The 21,640-nt window shown below is 47.0% G+C and overlaps 1 protein-coding gene across 2 annotated transcripts in view; it reads right to left on the bottom strand.

The window, feature by feature from the left end:
* HASPIN (histone H3 associated protein kinase) overlaps nt 1-21,640 on the bottom strand; it is a 1,547,868-nt gene that overhangs the window by 1,358,773 nt on the left and 167,455 nt on the right. For both annotated transcript variants that reach the window (XM_085639404.1, XM_085639405.1), the window contains exon 2: nt 6,883-7,100. In XM_085639404.1, the coding sequence (XP_085495530.1) occupies nt 6,883-7,100 (218 nt within the window). The remainder of the gene's footprint in view (nt 1-6,882; nt 7,101-21,640) is intronic.

Here is a 21,640-nt window from a genome sequence, read left to right as displayed (position 1 = left end):
TTTATAACCATGCAGATAGACATCAACCACGTACTCCTCCCGGTCCGAGCCATGGTTGATTCTGGGGCTACGGGCTGTTTTATGGATAAACAGGAGGCCGCCAAACTTGGAGTACAACTCCTTCTCAAAGACACCCCCGAGTTGGTCTACGCCGTGGATGAAAAAGAATTGGAGTCAGGCCCCATACGATATCACACGGCGGAGTACGAACTCACGTATGAAGGGTATCATCGAGAATGGGCAACGTTCAATGTTATCCACGCCCCTCAATACGGAATCATTCTTGGACTCCCGTGGCTACAGAAACATGAACCCCGGATTCACTGGGCCACGAAAACTCTACAGTTGAGGTCCTCGTATTGTCAAACGCATTGCAACCGGGAATCGGTTCGTCCGTCGGAAGTGTTAGCCACCTGGCATGGGATAGCAACCGCTGCTGAGAAAGAGACGACGTTACCAGACTGATACCGCTCCTTCAAGGAGGTCTTCTGCGACAGTAAAGCCGAAGAGCTCCCTCCACATTGGGAATTCGACTGCTGGATTGATTTGGTTCCGGGAGCGGTGATACCCGGTGGGCGAATATACGCCCTAACCATACCAGAAAACCTGCATCTACGTACCTACCTAGACAAATACCTGGAACTTGGATTCATTCGTCCCTCGCGATCACCGGCAGCTTCACCGCTTTTTTTTATTCCGAAAGCCAATGGGGAATTAAGGTGCTGTATCGACTTTAGAGCATTAAACGCTATCACGGTAAAAAAACGGTATCCTCTCCCGTTGATTCCAGTTCTCTTGGAGCAGGTGAGAGCTGCGAACATCTACACCAAACTGGATTTAAGAGGGGCATACCACCTTGTGCGTATGCGAGAAGGTGACGAATGGAAGACGGCATTCAAGACGCGGTATGGGCTGTTTGAGTACCTTGTTATGCCCTTTGGGCTCTGTAATGCCCCCGCCGCCTTTCAATTCTTCCTCAATGAGGTGTTGCGTGAATTCCTGGACATCTTCGTAGTCGTATACATCGACGACATTCTCATCTATTCCATCACTGAAGAAGAACACATAAACCATGTGCAACAAGTATTACAGGCCTTGTACAATAACCATTTGTTCTGTAAACTCACAAAATGTGAGTTTCATGTTACCACCGTTGAATTCCTCGGGGTCATGCTTACCCCTTCCGGACAAGTGATGGCAGAGAGGAAGGTGAAGGCGGTGGTGGACTGGCCCCGTCCACACAACGTGAAAGATATACAAAGCCTACTGGGATTTGCGAATTTCTACAGGAGATTTATACAGCACTTCTCCAACACTGTCGCACCCCTGACCAAATTGACCCGAGTGAAGGTTCCCTTCATATGGACATCAGAAGCCCAGGAGGCGTTCGAGCGTTTGAAACAAGCGTTTACCTCCGCCCCTGTTCTGGTGCATGCCAAACCGGAGTTGCCCTTTTTCGTTGAAGCAGACGCCTCGGAAATCGCAGTGGGAGCGGTACTGTCACAGAGACATGAGACCACAGGGTACCTTCACCCCATTGCCTTTATGTCACGGAAGCTGAACTCAGCGGAGCAAAACTATACAATAGCGGAAAAGGAGCTCCTAGCGATCAAAGATGCCTTTTTGGAATGGAGGCATTGGTTGATGGGGGCAGCACATCAAATCACGGTCTATACCGACCACCGAAATCTACCATTTTTAAGAGCAGCACGACACCTTACACCGTGGCAGCTTCGATGGACGTTGTTTTTCGCTGAGTTCAACTTCATAGTGACCTTTCGCCCTGGAGTGAATAATCGGAAGGCCGACGCACTCACACGACAGGAAAACACCCCGCAGAAGGAACTAGGGAAGGAAACGGCTATCATAGAACCGAGTCGAGTGGTGGGTGCCGTGGCCACAGACGACTTCTTGAACAGTATCCGGAGAGGGATACGTACCGCTGCATGGAGAACATGGATTCGGTTCCGCCCAGAATGGAGAATCCATCAGGGTCTCCCCCTGAAAGGGAGGCAGTTGCTTGTTCCCACCAAGACCCAGAGGAAGACGGTTTTCGGGTGGTGCCACGCTCTTCCGTGTGCCGGTCATACCGGGTGCACCAAGACTCTAGAAAAAGTGCTCAGACCATTCTGGTGGCCCTCGGTTCGGCTTGACGTTCAGCAATGGGTACAAGACTGTTCCATCTGCGCCCAGATGAAATCTGATCACCGAACCGCACCTGGCTTGTTGCAACCCCATGCCCACGCCGGAGCGACCATGGGAAAGGATCTCAGTGGACTTTATCGTCGGTCTTCCTCGGGATCAAGGAATGACAGCCATCATGGTGGTGGTCGACTATTACACCAAGATGGGTCACTTTGTAGCCTGCAAACAGGCACCCACGGCGGGACAATTGGCCATACTCCTGCTTACACACATCGTTCGCCTTCATGGACTTCCGCAGGTCACTGTATCTGATAGAGGGGCCCAATTTACATCGGGTTTTTGGAAGACTTGGTGTTCCAAACTCCAGGTCACCTCTTCCCTATCAACGAGCTTCCACCCTCAGACGGATGGCCAAACGGAGAGACTAAATCAGACTCTAAAGCAGTACCTTAGATGTTATGTGAGCTCAGCTACAGATGCGTGGGTGGAGTGGTTATGGGCAGATGGAAATAGCGTACAACAGCGCCACACACTCATCCACGAAATTCACTCCGTTCTTTAGCACTTACGGGTTCCATCCCAGATTCACTCCCTTGCTTATGCCCAACACCGACACGCGACGCCCAGAACTGCGCGAAAGGTTAGGGTTTATGCGAAAGGTACTTGCGCTAGCTAGAGGAAATCTGCTGAAGGCAAAGGAGCAGTACAAAAGGCAGGCGGACAAGCATCGGAGACCAGGGCCCGTGTACAATCGAGGGGATTGGGTGTGGTTGTCAACACGGAATATCCGATTCAGGAGATATAGTGTATTCAACCCGCGATACATAGGCCCATATCGGGTCCTGGGACATGTTAACCCGGTGGCGGTGAAGGTGAGCTTACCTTCACACTTTCGCATCCATCCGGTGTTTCATGTCTCCCTTCTGAAACCTGCCAGGCAGCCCCGGTCCTGTCATCCAGCCCCGGTCCTCGTGCATCAGGAGCAGGAGTACGAGGTGAAAGCAATACTGGACGCAAAGACAGTGAGGGGCAAGTTGTGGTATTTGATCTCATGGAAGGGGTATGGGCCGGAAGACGACTCCTGGGAACCCGCATCAGCGGTCCATGCGCCCAAGCTGATTGCACGGTTCCATAGGTGGTACCCGTACCAACCTTGCGGCCGTCGGTGATCCTCGGAAGGGGGATGTGCTGTCAGGATCATAGACGGTACATCAACGGCCAGGAACGGGACAAGGCACAGAAAACCCGATCCCGAACTACATTTCCCGCTGGGCATTGCGAGAGGCGCGCTGCGTGACTCACGCCGCGCCCCTCGTTGAGCGTCAAAAGGCGAAAGGTCGACTCACGAGGAGCCGATAATTCTGGGTCCAGGAGACGAGCCGTGGTAACGCTGTGTTGCCGAGGATAGTTCGAAGACAGTGACGCCCAGGTAACGGCCCGTATTTCCCGAAGACTTCAAGGCTGAGGTAGGAGTGTTGTGGCAAGATTCCTACGCGGCGCCCCGCCCGGTAGACCATATTCGGAGGCAAGGTCTCCGGGGACTCAATTCATCAGAGTAAATCCGTGACCCATTGTACGCCCCTCTGTTGGAGAGACCGGTCAGTCTCATGCAGGGGAGCGAACGTGTTTGTAGTTGCATGATTAGCCCAACAGGGCAGAGGTCACTGTCGATCTTAGGTATTGAGACAGCCCCTGCAACTCAGAAAACACTGCACAGGGCAGAACTCGTGCGGGAGTGGCTGTACTTGTTATGGTAGAAGTGCATGACGCAAAACCACAGGAATGCACCAGGCTTCAAGGAAGTTCTGCAATAAGTGCTTCAGATTTACTGGCAGAAGCTAGCAGGGTGAAAAAGCATCACGCTGTAGCCAGTCTTCATCTTTGTTTTCTTATGTTCCTTTCCGTAGACATATGAGAGAGTCATAACAAGAAGGGGTGGTCCCAACGCTGGTGGCTTGGACCTTGAGGGGCATTGACAAGTGGGTATGGAGCAACAACTGTGCGACATGGTGTGTGTTCGTGTGCACGTTGATCACTGTTAGTCTCATACTTGTGATTTGTCTTGTCATTTGTATTAGAAGTGCCTGCGACCACTGACCACTGCCTATAAGCTCTCCCCCATATGTCCTGGCGTACCTTATTTCCTTTACAGGTGAGGGGGCAAGCTAGTTTAGAACGCTCTGCAGTTAAAGGTACAACCTGTGGTTCACGCTGTAAGCGGGGAACAAAACGTCTCATACTGTGTCTTGTTGTCTTTTGCCTTCACAGATCTCCCTCCCTGCAGTCCCCACCCTTTCCTTCCCCCGCTCAATCACCCCAAAAGTCTGTGGTTTCACAAGCCGGACTTGGGGTCATCCAGAGGTGGGCCCCCTTAGAGCATCAATACAGCCCCGGGGACATCGGAACGAGGAACCTGACAAACGAAATGACAACATACATGTGCAAAAGCAAAACTTTTGATCACAGCCTTAGTTTATGGGTATTGGCAAAAAAGGCTATGGAAGTGCGCAGCAGCTTGTTTTGCTGTTTTGTTGATTTCCGAGCCGCATTTGATTTGGTAGATCGTAGTACAGTATGGAGTATGCTGGCAAAGCTCAGAATCAACAAGGCAGTTCTTTCACAAATTCAGGAAATGCATTCAAGGTATTGGGCTAGGGTAATCTCGGACAATCTTGGAACATTATCTAAGAAAATTAAGATAATGAATGGCCTGAGGCAGGGCTGTGTTTTAGCCCCTTTGTTATTTTCTCTTTTTAGCCGACCTGCCAATTACACTGAGCAAAGCAGGAGGTCTAAGCCCTAAGATGAGGGGAACCCATATATCATGTTTGCTATCTGCGGATGATTTAGTGATAACAGACATGACAGTTAGGCTTACAAAAAAAACTGGATACCTTTTATGAATACTGTAAAAAGAAAAGCCTCACGGTTAATTTGGAAAAGACCAAAATAATGGTACTGGGGAAAAGAAAGAGCTCCTTCTACTGGAAACGGGGGGATGTTAGAATTGAAGAAGTGGATAAATGTAAATATTTGGGCATGTGGTTCGATAGTAAGTTAAATTGGAAGGACCACATACAGTCATTAAAAGCGAAGGCCCTTACTGCAGTATGGGGCCTTGAACAATTTAAACAGAAGTATGGAGGCCCCTCGCTGCGACCAATACTATCAGCTTTTAATGCATTGTTTCGGCCACAATTTCAGTATGGTGTTGAGGTTTTATTCATGGGGGGCAAATTGGATAGGAACTTAGAGGCGGGGAAACGCGTGAAGCAGCTTCTTGCTCTCCCATCGACAACTATGTTACAGGCTGTGCGAGCAGAATGTCACCTTACAGCCTGAAACTATCTGGGAATGCAAGCGACATTTAACTTCTGGAAAAGAATTAATGGAGAAGGCCCTCTAAAATTGGCATACCTTTGAAAGAAAGAAATAGAGACCAGTGATCTTAACTGGGCAGTCCAAGCAAGGAATAAACTAGACAAGTTATGTGCTAAACTTACTCTAGAGCGAAATCAATGGAAATCAGGGCAGCAGATCCCTAAGCGGGAGTTATGGGCCATTAATATGAAGGCCCGAGAAGAAGATTTATATTACTTGGAGAGCAAATCGTCTGCCCGGTTTCTGATAAATGGGTGGGCCAATGATCATATCTTCCCCTATATAGAAGCTATGCCAAACCCAAAGCTAAGAAATGTAATATTGAAATTTAGAGTTGGCCTGAACCCATGTAACATCAATTGTTAGATAAAATCCTTCATGTCGAATGACCAAGGTCTGTGCTCCTGTGGCCTACAAGTAAAATGTAGTCTTGATGGATTGTTTGTGGTTTTTAGAAGAACGGAAAAAAAATTAAAACCTATTTTTATTATCTATAAAACTTTCAGGAGGGACCAAGCACTTAGCTTACTGATAGATACGAGATTTTTAAAGGTGGCATGTGCAATAGGAAGATTTTTAATTGTAATACAGGAATCATTGAAGGAAACGGTAATATAGTTTGAAATGAACACATGGGAGAAATTCGATCTTACCCATGATCTGTGGATTATCCTTGATTCTGTATAAATGTATAGCTAATGTATAAGCGACGCCTTGCTTCTTTGGTGATGAATTAAGAGTTTTATATAGGTGGGTTTCAAAGGTAACCTTTAGTAGGTTTTTACTGTTTATTAGATTGTTTTATGGTCAAATTCTTGGGACCAATCATATTTTAATTGTTTGTAATGTGCTACTTTTTATGGCTAGTTTAGCCCCAAAAAAATATAACCAACAAGAAAAGCAAAACTTCATACATCAAGAAATATACGTACAATCAACCAGTCGCTGATCAATGAAATCCAACAAATGACTGGTGGGCCTATAACCACCTCCATTCGAGTGCATGAGCATCAACTTAGCACTGAATTTAGTTTGGGACAACACCGAAAGCAGGCTTTAAGAAGCGTGTTAAATAAAATAAAAAAAAATTTAAAAAGTAAGCGAAAGAGAGACGTTATGAAGTAACAATTTAAAAGTGCCTTAACTTTTAATGATCTAATCACACTACCTTGGAGCATGTCTTATAAAGTGTAAAGTTGTATTTCATAGCACAAATATTATACCACCGATGTGCTGTGAAATGTCAACTATGAAATGTATTTTCTTCTTGGTAGTTAATTCTAAAGATCTTTCATGAATCCGTGTTAGATACTTAGATACCCCTTTTAGATGTCTTTTTGCATGTAATAAACTCACTTGGTTGCAGGTTGAAAGTCAGGATCAGTGGAATCCTGTTGTTCAAAGCAAGATGATGAGGAAGAGCTGCTGGAGAAGATATGCTGCTGGCGAATGGGTGGAGAGAGCCAGGTCTGAAGCTGGATTTTACTCTGAGGTTGACGGCGAGCGTAAGTCCGCATGGTGTGCCCTGGGGGTCTCCGAGCCTGGCGGCTGTCCATGGGCCAAGGACGAATACACTGGTCAGACAAAGATAACAGGAACAATGCTTATTTAAAATACAAACTTTAATGATGGCATTTTAGTACATAGTAGTCAAGCAACACTTGCAGTGAAAATCATTGAAATGAAGACAAAATCATACTCCTCTAACTTCTATTGCTTGTCTGTAATGTATATTCAAGTGAGTTTGAAGAGAGCAAATGGGGCAACAAAGTGCAGACTAATATTTTGCACTTTTAGTACTTGCAGCGTATGTGTGCTATTTTAGTAACCACTGCAAAACACATTCATTTCTACACGCCAATATCAGCAAACACCAAACGTATAACTAACCATACAAACAAAAGAACCCAGCATTGGAATTGCAATAGGACTCGCATTTGTTGGAGTTATTGGCATTGTAAATGGCAAACCTTTTTACTTATGTAATAGGTCTTGTATTTGCTGGAGCTATTTGCTTTGTAAATGGCAATGTTTTCTACTTGTGTTATGGAGTGTATGTATGTTGTGGAATTATTTGGGTTGGATTGGATTAGTTAGTTGTGTAATTGTGTGGCGTTTAATTGTGTGGTGTGGATTTGTGTACTGAAATTATGTGGCATGGTGTGCTGCGGAATTATGTGAATGGTAGTTATGTGGTATTGAGTATACTGGAATTATGTGGAGTGGGATTGTGTGTTTAGGAGTGTAATTATGTGGAATGGCATGTTGTGGTGTGGAGATTAATGATGTGATGTGCTGCTGAGGGCTGCCTTCCATGGCACAAAAAGCCTAGAAATAATACTTATAAAATTACATAATACATGATGTAAACGGCCAAACATTAATGCACTTGGTAAGGATATGCCTTCCCCACCTTAAAAAAAGACTAAGAACTCTGTAGTATGTTTTTTCTGTAGAAATTTGTACAGGATGCTCATTACTTAGCGAGTCAAGGTGTACAGCTGCAATGGTCATATACCAATTAGATGGACTATGTTAATGTTAACGGTAACAATGCACTTTATGTTTTTTACTTCCCTTCTCCCCGTCTTGTTTTCTTCACAAGAAATACATTTTTTAGGGCTCTGCCAGCGTACTTCAACCATGACCTGTAACACACACTATTCCTGTGCTGGGAATTTTACACAGCTCTGCCAATGCACCTCATAATTCTGGAGAACTGGCACCTCAAACACCCTCAGCTATTCAGGACATGAACATCACAGAACTGCCAGTGAGGTACGGGCGTGGTCATCAGCATTCCTTGCCATTTCAACCCTGGGGCAAGACGTCACGCAACTCCGTCCTGAAAAACCGAGGGTGTTTGAGGTGCTCGTTTAGATTGTGATTAGTGGTCTGAACTTGTCATTTCTTACCACGGGAAAGGAGGCACCCAAAAGGCAAAATAGAATTTTGTCCACTCTGAATACGCTTAAACTATGACTTCTGTAATATTATTTTAGGGGAGAGTCATTTGGGTGTCAAGGTGGAGGCGCTTGGGAGATATCCAATGAATTTGTGAAAAAGCTTAGGGAAAGAGGTAGAGGTAAACGTAAGAGAAAGAAAGAGACGGGGAGAAAGAGTACTCAATGTAAGGTAATGTAAAGGGATGTAAGTTGTAAGGGGAGCTCACAGGTGCACCTGATCTGGAGCGCCGTAGCAGGCACCCGCCGGGACCCTGAGTGGTGTAGGAGGCTCCCGGAGGTCATGAAACTACGTAGACAGCGCGAAGCCTGAGCCTCGTGAACGGAGGCCAAGGTTGCCAGATTGGGCTATTTCCCGCACAATTGGGCTACTTTTTCCCCAGTTGTGCGGGAAAAACCCATGCCTGGCGGGGGGCTACTTTTAGGGCTGGTTTTGGAACGTTGTGCGGAAAATACTGGCCTTGGGCGGGCGCCCACACCCCACTACCACTATCACATGCCTCTCTGTCTCTGCCCTTGCCTAAACTGCGCGCCGCGCGGCGCGGTCAATCAAAGTTTCAAAGTTGTTTCCAGGCCAGCAGTCAGCAAGCATTAGCCCATCCCCCTAGGCCCCTACCCTGAGAGAGGCAACGTCACGTCAGTCTTCTGGGCAGCAAGCCAGGCAGGTTCCAGGTCGCATAGCAACTCAGAACTTGCCAACAACGAACCAAGCCAGGCAACGCAACAGTCATTGGTCAATGTTGCAGTTGCCATTGCCATTGGCTAAGTAGTTGACTTGACTACTACACTACTAGTTGATACATTGTTGCTGGTGCTACCTGCGACTGCCGGGCCTGCCTCACGTCACGTGTGCCACTGCCACCCACACCAAGTCTGAGTCTTCTTGTGTTAGCAGCAGCACAGTGCATACACACTCTACGGGCGTGACGTTACACACGGAGAGAAGAGCCCCTGACAACGCACCACCTAACTTTTACCATACCCCACGTGTGGCCGTGGCAATTATTAGCCAATGTGGGGGGTCTCCAGGGCCGTCATGGTGTAACGCGCGAAAACGCTACCAATGACGGCCCTGGGAATGAATTTTAGGTCAGCCCCCACGGTTCCCATAAATGTGGGGGTGACGTGAGCATGCCGCTTTTCGGCGGCGGCGATGGCGATCTACTACTTGACTGAGACTCTCTGTGACAGTCTTGAGTCAGAGTCTGTCGTCTCTCCTCTGCTGAGTGAGTGCTGAGTTGCTGACGGTCGACGACGAGAGTGACTGTCTGTGCGGGACTGCGGACTCGGAGTCAGTGAGTCACAGTGTCAGTGCGGGTGCAGCGTGCAGCATGCAGCATGCATGCACAGGCAGGCAGCAGTCACGAGTCACCTCACAGTACTGTGCAGTGCAGTAGCGGCGTTCGCGCCGCGCAGGCAGGCACCAGGCAGTGAAGACGTGTCAGACTCACTGAGGAGAGAGAGACAGAGTCACGAGTAACGACGAGTCGACGACACGAGTCCGCAGGCCCAGGCCCACCTCGCTCCAGCCCCAGACAGACGAGCGGCTCCAGCCCCAGCCCCCAGTCACTCCAGCCCCCACCAGATCAGCCCCAGTCACTCGGAGTCCAGCCCCCAGGCCCGCCAGCGGCCAGGCCCAGCCACTGCCACCATGCCTGCTGCCAGCCTGCAGTGCCAGGCAGCGTTAGTGTCCAGTCTGCCAGCCACCCACCACCGGTGAACGTGTGACTCGCCAGCTACCAGGTAAGTGACAGTGAGACATGATACAATCGTGTTTTAGCGGCGCGCTAGTGCGAAAGTCTTTTCTGGCGCCTCACCAATGACCTCTTTTTCAGCAGATACCATTACTACCAACCTCCAACAGTGCCTTCATGTCTGTGTTTTGCCCCCTATCACATGCATTTCATTTGTTGTATAGCGCTATTCATATCAGTGTAGGGTGTCACACACACAATATACAGAGACAATGAATCATACAAGTATGTCATTCAGTCTATAGGGAATGTCACATAAGTCAATGAGGATTACAAGGTGTAGGAATTAAATGTCATCCATACTGTTGGGCAGTATATTTTAAGAGGGTTTGGGCTGGGAAAGCACAAACTCGGGATTTAAAGCATACCCAGTGGTTGGGGGTTGGCTTTACTAATAAAAATGTATATCGGCCCAAACTCATTTGAGCAACATTAAAATAATGAAAGACTGGGGAATTTCTAACTATATAGTAACACAAAAAAATGTCTAACTGTACCATTCCATGTTTGTATGCAGCTCTTTGATGACAGTTCATAGGTCACTGTCCTATGTTAGGATTGTAATTTCTGAACTGCAAGTAACACCAGAATCTCTGTGACAAAGGCAGTAACCCACTGAGCTATCCAAATAAAATACAGCCTATCTGCATCTCAAAACTACAAACGGGCAAAGGGCTGCTCTCCAGCAGGATCATTACTCACCAGTTCGCTGGACATTTTTTATTGTTGCCTTGCATCCATGTTAATGATAAAAACAATTTAAATGAAGCATATGCAAAGTATGTGCCTTGCTGCTAACACCCTCTCACCATCTGTATATTGAATAGAATGTATATTTGTCATTAGAATTGGTTCTGATGTCGATTTGCGCTTAATTGGACACTTGCTAATTTGGGCTGGTTTTTGGGCTGGAACTGGTCTGATTGGGCTTGTTTTGGGCTTGTATTTCATCTGCATTGGGCTTGGGACGGGTCTAAAAATCTGGCAACACTGACGGAGGCTTGGGCAAGAAGTAATGTCCCCCGGACGGGCAGGATAGCTGGCAGAGGAGCGCAGAAAGATTCCGGACGGAGGAGCATCTGGAGTTCCCTTCGCACGTGAGTCGGAGGTCTACCTGCCGTGGCTCAACCCCAAAGTGGTGATCTGAGGTCCTGGCCCATGCGGAGCTGCGGCAGGGAACGGCTGCACCTCGGCGTTACCCGAGCCGAGTGAAGTCTGCATAATCAGCGGCGAGACCCGGGAAAGGAGCGAGGACAGCCACCGGGATATCTGCCCTAGGACTCGAGGTGGGTGCGGTGGCCTGTGCTCCCCCTCCCCCTGCGTAATAACCCCGTTGCCAGGAGGAACCAGTGACTGCACAGGTACGCCCCCCCAGTGGTATGAGCCTGGTACCACTGCCAGATTGGGGAAGAACTGTGGCTGTCTGTGTGAGGGCCTGGGAGCAGTTGGGGGAGAAGAGCCCTGCTCCTGACACAACAGGCCTGGAGTGAGAGACATAGACATTGCATTGTTAGGGCAATACCCCATACAAGGACGCGGAAAAGGCAGGCTCTGAGTCGGGGCTGCAGCAAGGGGGCATCTCCTCTCCAGGCATTGTTCACCGCCGTGAGGGCAACGGCAGCGGCGGGAGCCACAGTAAACTACAGCTACCGGCCGTGAGGGGAACGGACCACCGGGCGCACTGGAAACTACACGCCCCAGCATTCCCTGCACTTCCTGATGTTGCGCAGCGCGCCTGGAGGCGCGATATCTTCACCGCTAGTCTCCCGCAGCACGGGACGCGCGCGCGGGTCCGTCCTTGCCCGTCATTGCCAGGAAGAGGCAGGGCAGGGCCACACCTCTTACTTCTTCAGGCGTCCAATTTCTCGTGCTCCATCAGTGTCGGCTGAGAGGTACTGTGTGTTTCTTTTTATTCTCCCTCTTTTGCTACTATTGACTGGAAAAAAACTCTTACGAACTCGTTGTTAACATTACGTGCCCTGAGCAAGCACCCTGGGACTTGTCTTACATCTGAACAGTGACGCTGTAACACGTATTTAAATGACTGTAAATCCACATATGTTTTTATTTTGTTGTTAAATCTACCCCAAGCAATTGATATTTTTCCTTTTTGGCACAATGTCTTTCTTGTTTTAGTAGCATCTGCACTTTGGTTCACGTTTACAAGCTTTCCTTGCTGCCAATTGTACTGCGCACGCTGCACTTTTGTCCTTTGGGCTAGTGTATTTTTAGCCTGAATAACTTGTACACCCTGGCTTGTGTTTACATACCCTCTTTGCTGCTAATTGTATTACGCACGTTGCACTTTTTGATCCACCTGGGCTAAGGCTTTTGCTTGTATTCCCATCTGCTGCTCTATTCCTAAACTTGTATTACATCTTCTACTGGGATTAGGCTTTGTATTGGATTGAGTCCATTCTTTTTTATTTCCAGCAGATATGGGGAAGCGTGGCTGTGTACCTAAAAAAAAGCCTTTCTGAATTTATTCCGACCGCACTCCCCCAAACGTCTATTGATAGGATGCTCCAGAGAACCACCGGGGTAGTATCAACAGAAATTGCGTTAACTGAAAGGCGGCTTTCCTTGACTCCCGATCTTTTCCCCAAACCCACAGAAATATCTTCCTCAGCACAAACTAGCATAGAACTGACTCCTAGTGCCCCAACAGCTTTATCTGGCCATAGCAGGTCTATGCTATCACCCCCACAAATTTCCCCAGTGAAATCAAAAACTCGTAAAGGAAGAACAAATATTAGCATACCCAAAGTTGTGAGACAAAAAACGGGAAAAGGGAAAGGCCCAATTAAGAAACCCAGCCCAGAAATAAGCACTGATGAGGGCGATCCAGTTAGTCCGGGATGTATAGTCGAATTCCGCTCCAACCCCTATAAAACCTCCGATTGCCCCTTGTGGGTGAGGAGTCTGATGGTGGAATTAGGGGCACAGATGAAAGCCATTATGAAAGAAGAACTAGCACTCCATCTAGGGAATCGAACTAGTGGTCAGATATCTGCCCTGTGTGCACCAAACAATCCTTTGGCTAATACATTGTTGGCCCCAGCTGAGAAAAAAGATAGTAGTACACAGACGGATAGTATAGAGCAAATTTTATTACCTAAAGGTGTATTCCCTCCTAGCTCATCACATCCATCTTCTATCAGTGCTGATAACACCGGGGCCTGTAACACCAACATTAGCACCAATTATTATACTGTGAGCTCCCACTCTGACCTGAACCAGGGAGGTCTATCCAGAGATGTACCTGCACACACTGTCCAGACGGCAGACAGGGCAGTGCCCACATTAGCACCGGGTGAGGGCCCTGGCCGGGACTCTTCGGGCTTGCCAATAATTAATTTACCACCTGCCTCACACCCTTATGTTATAGTTTTGACTGGTGTACACGAATTAAAATCAGGGCGGGAAGAGACACAGTTGGAACTAAAGACCAAGTGCCTTTTTTGGCTCACCAAACATGGCCAATTCCCCTATGATAGGGCGGGCGATATATTACTGGTCTGAAGAGTGAGTTGGGTTGGTAAGAACTCTAAGACAATCAATGGCTATTGCATAGTCATCAACTTTAGTAATCCTCGGACAGTTCAATATTCGGCTCACCAGATTCCCAGTTTCCCTGCACCACCTACAATGATACAATTACACACACTGGACTATTTTTATCCTTGCAAATATCCACCATCATGGACCCCAGGCACAAGAGTTTCATCCCACTGGCTTCATCCCCAACTTACATCTTTTCAATTTCCTCGCACCCAGTATAATGTTGCAGTAGCTAATAGGTATGGGGCTCTTGAAGAAGTGGAATGACTTTCGATCTCATTTGACAACTCTTCTAAACTGGGACTAGGGGACCCCCATAGAGAGGCCAATCCGAATATTAGTAGGCTACTGCCCACAGATATTTCTGGTGTGACCCATGATACAACTAAGGCATCTCACTATGAACCTCAACTGGGAGCACAAGGTCCCGTTGATACACTTTCAACTACATTAAATAAACAAATCCCCTATATTATTGACTTTAAAACTGCACCCAGGGTCATGAATAGTTCCTTACTACAAGTGGAAATCTCCAACGCTCGGAACGAGCAAGAGCCCATGTTAGTCCCAAATACTGCAGGTTCCATCGTGCAAGACGCCACCACTAGTTTGGACCTCCAGCTGAGGGTGATGTCATGGAATATTGCCGGAATTAAAAACAAACTTCATAATCCTGACTGGATACAATTCGTACAAAATTATGATTTGTGCATGTTTCAGGAGACCTGGGCCAGAGATGTCATCGACATGAGGGGCTTTACAACATTTGATGTGTTAGCTACTTTGGGGGGGCAGAGGTAGACCATCGGGAGGGTTAGGCACGTGGGTTGCTACTCACCTGGATTGTACTGTTGAAATGCTGACCACCTCCTCGGAGGATATCCAGTGTACTCTCCTTACCTTTAGCGCCTTAATATGTTGTTCGGGAATGTTGTTCCACAGCCTTTATGGGGATCCATCCGTAATACGGATCATGCTGCAGAGCTAGGGGGTACATGGGCTAGTATCGTTGCTGCAGACGCTAGACAAGTTGGTGGTGCAAAACCTGAGCCTTTGGTAGCAGAGCTCCCTGGTCGAATTATTACCTACATGAAAACTATAATGCCTGCGATGCGCGTAAATTGGGATAAACTATCCGCATGTAAGCAGAAGAAAGATGAGACAGTGTCTGATTTCTTTACTAGGTTTGAAGAAACGTTTATCGACCACAGTGGTCAAGACATGAGCACTGAACGTGGCCAACGCTTACTTGTTGATAAATTTGTGCAGAATCTACTTCCCGAGTTGTGTAAAAAATTAAAAGACTCAGAAAGTTCTTGGGCTGTTTCCTCTTCAGCGCAAATACTGGCTACTGCACAGTATTATGAGAATAGAGACAAAGATGAGAAGGATAGAACAGATAAGAAAACGAAAGAACTTAAAACAAAGGTCCTTTTACAGCAGGCCTATCCGCCACTTGGAGGACAGAATAATTATAGGCAAACACAAGGTATCTATCAGCAACCCCAACAGTTTCAGAGTAATCAGCAAATGAACGGGTATTATCAACCACGAATCCCTGTAGGTCCCAACCAATGTTCATATTGCAAAGAGGAAGGTCATTTTAAATATAGTTGCCCTAAATTAATGCAGCGTAACAGTAATGCGTATGGCCCAAGAGGTAGAGGTGGTCAGCAAGCTCCTAGGGGTAGAGGGCGTGGATATATTCCCCAGAATGCGCGTCCTCTTCCGCCTCAAAATACCATAAATAGCTTTGATCAGCAAGCCAACGCGACTGGTAATACAGCTCAGTACTACAATACTGATTATTATGCAGAAGATGACAATGTAGAAGATGATGATTACTAGGACAGCCGTAGACAGAGAGAGGGAGTTGTTTCAGTGCCAGTGGATCAGAGTGGACCCTATGTTAAAGTAACTACAGCAAATGTAACGGAGCCCTTTCTGCTGGACACTGGTGCTGCAAAGAGTTCAATCATGCATTCAAAACTCCCTGGCGCGCCTTTGTCTGGCGAAATGAATGTTTCAGTAGGTTTTTCTGGCGCCCCAGTTAGGAACCCGATTTCTAGTCCTATGTCTCTTTCTGTTGGATCTTGCGAGCTAAAAGCACCTCTCATCCTAACAACAGGTTGTGGTGAGAATTTGTTAGGATTAGATTTGCTAAAAAGATTGCATGCCACGCTGTATTGTTCTCCCTCAGGAGTACAACTTACATTAGGTAAGAAAGTGATTTCCCCAATGTATTTGTCTAAAAATGCAATGCCACCTGAATTGTCATCCCTTCCGGATGTCCTTTGGGCTACTGGTCCCAATGATGTGGGTCTCTTGGAAATACCGCCATATGTGGTCACTTTAAAAGCCAATGTCAGATTGCCACGCATTCCCCAGTACAAGATCTCCAATGAAGGTCAGAAAGCATTATTAGCAATTGTCAGTGATTTGATTAAAAGGGGTGTAATTGAAGAGACAAGAGGCAACGTTTGCAATAGTCCTGTTTTACCGGTCTTAAAACGAACGGACCCTTCACAGCCACCTGTTTACAGATTTGTGATTGACCTTAGAGAGGTTAATAAGATTGTTGTACCACAGTTTCCAGTTGTCCCTGATATAACTGCCTTGTTAACCATGATTCCAGCCTCCGCTGCATGGTTCTCAGTGATCGATTTAAAGAATGCTTTCTTTAGCATCCCAATTGCAGAGGAGAGCAGAGACATTTTTGGCTTTAGTTTAGGAGGTCGCAGCTTCCGCTTTAAACGCGCTCCCCAGGGCTACTGTGAGAGTCCATCAATATACAGCCAAGCTTTAAAAGCGCAGCTTGATGCACTTGTTTTACCCAGTGGCGCTATCCTCATTCAGTATGTTGACGATTTACTAATCGCCGCGGATACTGAAAAGATTTGCAAAAACGCTACCTTGTCATTGTTGCGTCATTTGTCTGCCTTCCATCACAAAGTGTCTCTCTCAAAATTGCAATATTGTCGACAAGAAGTGACCTACTTAGGTCATCTCTTATCGAAGGAGGGAAGGAAACTGACCCCAGAAAGAATTCAAGCCATTGCACAGTTGAGTGTGCCAAGAACACAGAGAGAAGTGCGTGCTTTCTTGGGCATTACTTCATACTGTAGGCATTGGATTCCTAATTTTTCCTTGTTGGCAAAACCTTTGTTAGCATTAACATGCAAAGACACGCCGAATCCTTTCCCATGGTCTGAAGAGTGTCAGAAAAGTTTTTGGGAATTGCGCAACGCATTGTGTTCAGCTCCTGTGTTGGGTACCCCTGACTACAGCAAGCCTTTTACATTGTATGTTCATGAGAAAGATGGTTGCGCATTATCAGTGTTAACACAGCCTTTTGGCGACAGACCGCGTCCATGCGCATACTTTTCATCAACCTTGGACCCTGTAGCGAGGGCATTGCCAAGTTGTCTGAGAGCCACAGCCGCCGCAGCTATGTCTATTCGACAGTCTGCTGGACTAGTAATGGATAATACATTGATTGTTATGGTTCCACATGCTGTGGACACATTGTTAAACAGGACCAAGACGCAGCACTTAACTAGTGCGCGATTATCTGGATATGAGCTGACACTGTTAGCAAATCACATACACATAAAGAGATGCAACACGTTGAATCCAGCTACATTATTGCCAATTCCAGCAGATCTAGATGAGATTGAGCAACAGGATTGTCTGTTCAGAACAGAAGAAGAAACGAAAGGGAGAGTAGATCTTAAAGATACTCCCCTGACTGAGTGTGATGGTACCTTATGGGTGAATGGTTCGTGTTTTAAGCTTCCAAATGGTGATACGACTGCTGCATATGCTAATCACGACTTTGCACACGATTGTAGAAACTGCGCGTGTGCCACAGAATTCGGCTCAAGCAGCAGAATTGATTGCCCTTACGAGAGCATGCGTGTTGTCTGAAGGAATGAAAGTGAACATATATACGGATAGCCAATACGCCTTTGGCGTGGCTCATAGTTTTGGGCGATTGTGGAAAGAACGTGGGTTCCTGACTTCGCATGGAGCTAAGATTCAGAATGGCAAGTTGGTGAATGATCTCCTTGAGTCGCTGACCCTACCATCACAAGTTGCGATTATGAAATGCAGTGCGCACAAGCAAATCACTGATGATGTTGGTCGTGGTAATGCGTTTGCTGATGAAGTCGCGAAAGAAACAGCAAAAGATGTGAAGACTCGAATGTATGTTGCAGGCCCTGCCAGATGGGTTGGTGATGTTGGAATGTGTGAAAACACAATAGAGAGTGTAAAGTCCCTTCAAGCTGAAGCCACAGAGAAAGAGTTAAGCAAGTGGAGAGAAAGTATGGGTAAGTTGGATGAGAATGGTTGTTGGATTGATTTGTCAGAACATAGGCGATGGTTGTTACCTGATGCATATGTGCTTCCAGTGGTTACTATGGCACATGGAATGGCACATATCAGTACGAAAGGAATCTGTAAGTTGTTGGCTCCAGTATGGCAGAATGCTGGAATTCCTAAGTGTGCAGAGAATGTGGTCAAGAATTGTATGGTATGCTTGAAGTACAACCCTGGTAGGGGAACCCCAACTCCAGCTGGTCATTTTGCGCCTCCATCATATCCATTTGAAGTTTTGCAGCTAGATTTTATCCACATGGAAAGGTGCAACAACCTGAAATATGTATTGGTGGTTGTTTGCACTTTCTCAAAATGGATAGAGGCCTATCCTCTAAAAGAGAACACTGCTCTGTCCACAGCCAAAGCCCTTGTGAAGGAATTTTTCCCTAGGTTTGGAATGCCAAGAATGGTGTGGAGTGATAATGGGAGTGAGTTTGTGGGCCAAGTGATGAAGAATGTGTGTGAGGGACTAGGTATAAGGCAGAAATTTCACGCTGCAAATCACCCCCAATCAGCTGGATTAGTGGAGCGCTACAATGGCGCTCTAAAACTCAAACTGGCCAAAATCCAAGCGAGCTCAGGTCTTAAATGGCCTGACGCTCTGCCTCTAGCACTCCTGTCCACTAGAATGACCGTGCATTCACGGGTGGGACTTAGCCCCTACGAGGTCGTTTTTGGCCGCCCGGCCAATGTATGGGGTGTGCCAAGACCGACGAAATTCAGTGAAATCGAACATCCAGTACTGCTTGATTACTTGTATGATTTGACGGTTAAACTGCGTGTTTTACACCAACAGGTGCACGATACTCTCCCCCCGGCCTCTGAGGCTCCAGGACACCCCATTGACCATGGCACGTGGGTGCTCATCAAAAACTTCCAGCGGAAAACCAACGATGAGCCCCGCTGGATTGGCCGTCACCTCGTGCTACTGTCTACAAGATCAGCTGTTCGAGAAAAGGGGAAAAGGAACTGGATCCACGGCACCCACGTGAAGAGGATCCCTTTGCCTCTGCCGTATGACCAGTGGGTCCAGGAGGGTATCGCTGACTCTGAAACAGACACTGTACCTCATTTTGTGCCGTTCAGTGATGCACGCATAAAAGGCACAACTTCAGCGCAGGAAAGTGACGATATTTTGCAAGAAGCTGTGCCACCGTCAATTCGATTGGACACTACAGAGCCTGAACTTTTGTTCCAAGATCAAACAGTACCTGCCCGTCTCCATTACAATCTAAGACCAAGGCCCATGGACAAATAAATATTCTTTTTCTTTTACCTTTTTATTTTTTTAATAACCAGAGCTCTCCCACCTGAAGGACTTTCTTGATTTTTGTTTTTCGAACCACCATCTGGGTTCAGTCGCAGGGTCGCGGTGCCAAGACTTTGGGGTACAGGCCGAAGACGTTAGGTCGACGGTTCTGGTTGGTCTAGGGCGTTCCCTGGACTGACAGGCGTACTCCTTAGCAGAAGATACTCACCCGCCGCGAGCGGCACGATTAGAGGATGGAGTTTTGTAAGATGGAGAGACTCACTGAGGAAATGAACTTTAAAGCAAGAATATGTAAAATAATGAGGTGCACACGTTTTGTATTTTTATGCCTATTCGTATTATGTAGTATGGTAGTGTTTACTGTAGGATTTGTATTCTTCTCCTCTCAAGAGCCCATTGCCCCCACTGTACAGCCTATACCTCCTCCTACTATCTCCTCACACTCTTTTCACCCTCTGCCTGAACATGAACAAGTTAGACGATCAGAGTCTGTGAATAACTTGTTTATTCAGCTCCTGCACCAGCTAGTCATGAATACAACAAATTGTTGGGTGTGCGGTTTAATGCCACATACCATTAATATGGGTATTCCCTATCTGGTGCTGCCGTATAGTTACAATGGATCGTCATGGGCATTCCAGACCATGTTTCTCTATGCACTAGATGCGTACTCCCCGCGACAACCGCGTTCCATCAGACCTAGCACCAATAATAAAGCTTTAATGAAAGGAGTTGCCGATATGAGTAGAGATATCGATGCATACTCATCCATTCCCAAAGAAGAATTGAGAGCTTATGTAGGGTGGAACGCGACTGGGTATAGTATTAGTCTAGGTGAAAGACAACGGAAAATCTCGACCCCAATCTGGGTCGTACCCCACATAGGTCGGTTCTGTTTGCAAGGTAATGATCAGAATCCTAGAGCTCAACTGGGAAGAAGTGACTGTACTGAAACGTACACTTTTCCGTCACAGTTTTCCCCTGCGTTTTTGGCTGCCAAGGGTACATATTTTATCTGCAATGACCGAGCATATACATGGTTGCCCCCTGATTTCTCGGGCCCATGTTATATTGCAAATCTGCTACCGCCAACATTTACTACCGCCTCTGACTATCACAAGACCAGAGTTGTGAGAGGCGTGATTAGTAAGGAGGATACTGCCGGTCAGGAAGCGGGAGATTTCTTTTTGGGTTTCCTGCCGTTTTGGGGACCTATGGTTAATAGTAGGAACCTGAGACAGCTGACTCGTGTGGTTGAATCCACTGTTAATGTTACAGCTGGTGCCCTTGGTAATTTGACAGCTGAGCTCCAAGCGGATCACCTCATGACTTTGCAGAACCGCATGGTTCTAGACGTCATACTTGCAGACCGTGGTGGGGTATGTAAGGTTATCCAATCCAGTTGTTGCATTTTCATACCGGACAACGCTCCAACAGTTTATCAAGCCATCTCCAAACTGCATAAAATATCTGAGTCCATACACGTGGATAAAGGAGATTGGTCACTGGTGGGGTGGTTCTGGGAACTGATATCTGCCTGGGGTTGGAAAGTTCTGATGGTCATTGGAATGATCTTAGCCATCCTTTTCCTGTTCTGTCTGTGCATACAGTGTGCTCCTGCGATATGTGGCCTCTGTGCTACATTATGTGTAAGGAAACCTGTATCGAGGGACGAGCTAAGTAATAGGATGATGCTACAGCAACATCTCCATGACTTCGTGAATATTAACCTAGACTCGGATTGAAATGAGCATAGTTATTGCCTATGTAAGGGCAAAAGGAGTGTCTGTCGTACTTTGCAATTTGGGACCACGTAGGAGGCAGGGCCCTACCCCTGTCTATCCCGGTATTAGTGAACCGCGAATGGTTAATGCGGTATGTACAAGTGCTTTGTGTAACGTTTTAGCTATGAATGCACTGTGTATACGCTATTATACATCACTACGTGTGTTCCATTTTGTATTGGTGGCCATCTTATGGTTGCCCTCACATAGGCTATGTAGCATGAAGCGAATACGGGCCTTTTAAAGCACATGTGGCTTTCTTTGACTTTTCTGTGACCTGGGCAGCTTGGCTCCGCTGCCCCAGGTCAAACTGGTCCCACGAGTTCCCCGTCCTCTGGCCACCTGTGATTAGCATCAGGGTTTGACACACCATAAAGTTTTTTCATCCTACACAAGCCTCCA

The sequence above is a fragment of the Triturus cristatus genome, chromosome 12 (assembly GCF_964204655.1).
Source record: "Triturus cristatus chromosome 12, aTriCri1.1, whole genome shotgun sequence".
In the NCBI taxonomy this organism is placed as follows: Eukaryota; Metazoa; Chordata; class Amphibia; order Caudata; family Salamandridae; genus Triturus; species Triturus cristatus.
This window is presented reverse-complemented; position numbering and strand designations above follow the sequence as displayed.